Raw genomic sequence first — 3,225 nt, 5'->3', positions numbered from 1 at the left:
GTGTAAATTGCACTACAGCATGTGTACTGAGTTGAATCGTGTCTCCCCAGAATTCACGTCCACTTGGAACCTCAGAATATGACCTTAATTGAAAATGGGTCTTTGTAGATGCCATTAGTTAAGACAAGGTCACACTGGATTAAAGTGGACCCTAAACACAATGACCGGTACCCTTAAGAGAGGACGGGAGGAGACACAGAGACAAGGAGAAGAAGCCCACGCGAAGCCGAGATGGGACGGAGCCACGCGCGATCCCAGGGACAACCTGGGCGACCAGGCGCTGGAAAAGGCCGGGAAGACGCCTCGCCCAGAGCCCTCGGAAGCCGGCTCTGCACCCGCACCTTGGCTTTGGACTGCTCGCTTCCAGAACTGCGAGAGAATAAAATTTTGTTGGTTTAAGCCATCCCGTTTGTCATGATTTGTTACGGCAGCCTTAGGGAAGTAATACACTCTGTTCATAATTTATAAGTAAAAAATATCCACACATGGAGGTGCGAGCTAGAACATATCGGGCACCTTCAGATGGACCCGGAGCGAACAGTCCAGAGGAATGAGAGACGCAGGGCTCCGCCCTCGGGGCAACTCTGGTTACGTATTGATAAAAACTTCACCGAAGACGCATATGGATGCCTTTCAAATTTCCAAGTGACACGGAGCAGTGGGTGACAGTAATCACACAGGATGACTGTGAGACCCAGAAAAGATTTCTGTAGTAACAAATAATGGAATTGCCTAAGAAGAAGTCAATGTAAAGTTAAAAAAAAAAATTAAAAATTCAAGGTAAGGAGAACTGATTTGCAGCCTCGCAGAAGTCACACGTGAAAGGACTGGGCTTTTTATTGGCATCAATATTCACGGTCGTTAGAACCATAGGATTAGAAGTCGGATGGACTTGGGCTCAATTTCCAGGTCTATGTGCCTCAGTCTCCCCATATGTAAAAGGAGGACAATAAAAAGTTACATCATAGGGATTTAGAGAAGATTAAATTAAATAAGAAATACAAAAAGTTTAATGTCGAGCATGGACCATATTAATTAATTTTCATTATCATCGTTATCATCACTGTTATAAACATTATTCTCATTTCGACTATCAAGAAAACCTACTACAGACCCAGGTTGCCCAAAGGTCACACTTCTTCTCTTCCTGCACTTCTGGTGACATGTGAGACAGAACTAGGAAGGGGACTGGCCACTGGAGGACTCCAGAGGACAGCCCTCACAGAGGGACTGCAGCTAACACAGAAGGAGGCGAGGGCATTGGTGAGATGCGTCACAAGCGCATTCAAAGGCTGTTCTTTGAACAAAAGAGTGGGTGTTTCTCATGTGATTTCAGAGGTCAGAAATAAGATCAGGAAATGAACGTACTAGAGCTGCATATTTTGTATCAATGGAAATTACTTTCCAAGGCTTGAATTATTCAAGGAATTAATAAAATTCTTCCAGAGATGATGAGTGGCCCATTGCTAGAGGCATTCAAGAAGAGAATGAATGGCACATGTCAGACTTGCTTTTAGACTAACTAAATAAATGAATTCCAGTGCTCTTTGTACTCGGAAGGTCTTTAAGTTGTACGAGCTTTATTCTTCTCTGACATCTCCCCCAATTAAGTAAATGATTATTGGGCATTTGAAGTGAAAAGCAAACTCCTTAGAGATTTACCACCCAAGAGAACTGGACTATGAAGACTATTATGGAACTGTTCCATTGCAAACGCTTCAGCCAAGTTACTTAAGTCACATAATAATAGCGCTCTAAACTTTAATAAAGATTCAAAAATATTTTTCAAATCTTCGCCTTTAAAAAAAAAGCATTTTTGTAGTATGCTCTGTTTCCTGAGCATTCAATTCACTATCTGCTGTGTGATTTTTTTAATTGGGCAAGAAAATGATGAAGAAAGAGCATTTGGAAAAATTCTTAACCTGTGTTTGCTTAATGATACTTGTAATATTTGTAATAATAATATAATATAATACCCAATAATAAAATAATTTTAGCAATATTTTAAAAGTAGCAGCTATAACATAGTAGAAATATTCTAGGTAATTCCTTAAAAGGTGCATATTTTTGTATTATTGGTCAAATATTGTGGCCTGAAACAGAACACGCTGTATAAGTTTGACAGCCGACTAAAATGCAGTTGCTAATTTGGGCTCAAATTCAGAATAGATGTGCCACTGTATTTACTTTTCTGTTATGTTGGATAACAAAAAGAAGATAGAGTTTTGTTGTAAATTATGCTTCCCAGAATTTAGATTCATTACATAGGTTTGAAAATTGTTTTTGATGGAGTGTACATTAAGGATTAAAGGGAATTAATCAAACATGATTAAAAGATATTATTCCTGCTACAACCTATACATCAGATTATGCCAGTAAGTACCCTAGTCAAACTTTTCTCCTTTTATAGACAATATCTGTAGCATCTTTAGTATACCCAGCTATCTCAGCCTTGCTTTATTTTCTCCAGTTATTTCACTAACCACGTTTTCAAAATAAGAATGCTATGACTTATTACTCCTAACTTCACTGAAACTTCTTTCATAGAATTTAAGTTTATATTTGAGCTATATACTTAAAAACACCAGTAGAAAATACTCAGTATTTGATATAGAATCAAAATATATTAGCCATGACAACAGTTCTTAAGAGATTCACATTTTATGCAAGACAACACACAATTAACAAATAAAAGCTCAGTGAATTGTGGCTGTAAAGTAAAAAGTGTACGGGTGTATATATATATTTTCAAAGTGATTGCTGACTTCAAAAAGGAAATTAGATTTTGCCATCTCTTGTACAAAAAGTTTCTGTGCTTTCTTTGTTTGGAGTACATGACGGGGAAAGTTAAAGGTGAAAAAAAAATGAAGTTTTGCCACAATCTATATGACGGAGCAAAGCATACTAGAACCAACCCTTTCATATCCTACGGCTCAGAGGAATGAAGAGCTGACATGAAGTCTCTGGTTTCAAGTCTAATGACTGAATTAAGGCTATCTTGATTTCAAATTCTTATTCTAAAATGCACAGTTTGCTTGAAAACTTCTCAGTGAATAATACTAAAGCTCTTTAATGGAGAAAAGACACTGGTCTGCATTAGAGGAATAAAGCAGCTTTTAGAAAAGAAACAAAAAGAAAGAAAAAGAAAAGAATGAAAAATAGTACGAAACCCACACATCCAATAACCAGTGTTCGGACAGGCTCGAGCTACTTAGATGATGCGCA

The 3,225-nt window shown here is 37.9% G+C and overlaps 1 protein-coding gene across 1 annotated transcript in view; it reads right to left on the bottom strand.

The window, feature by feature from the left end:
* The window catches only part of CTNND2 (catenin delta 2), a 700,986-nt gene that overhangs the window by 319,268 nt on the left and 378,493 nt on the right, over positions 1-3,225 (bottom strand). Inside the window, exon 8 of the mRNA XM_011364122.1 lies at positions 172-369. Within this exon, the coding sequence (XP_011362424.1) occupies positions 172-369 (198 nt within the window). The remainder of the gene's footprint in view (positions 1-171; positions 370-3,225) is intronic.

The sequence above is a fragment of the Pteropus vampyrus genome, unplaced genomic scaffold (assembly GCF_000151845.1).
Source record: "Pteropus vampyrus isolate Shadow unplaced genomic scaffold, Pvam_2.0 Scaffold94, whole genome shotgun sequence".
Taxonomy (NCBI): Eukaryota; Metazoa; Chordata; class Mammalia; order Chiroptera; family Pteropodidae; genus Pteropus; species Pteropus vampyrus.
This window is presented reverse-complemented; position numbering and strand designations above follow the sequence as displayed.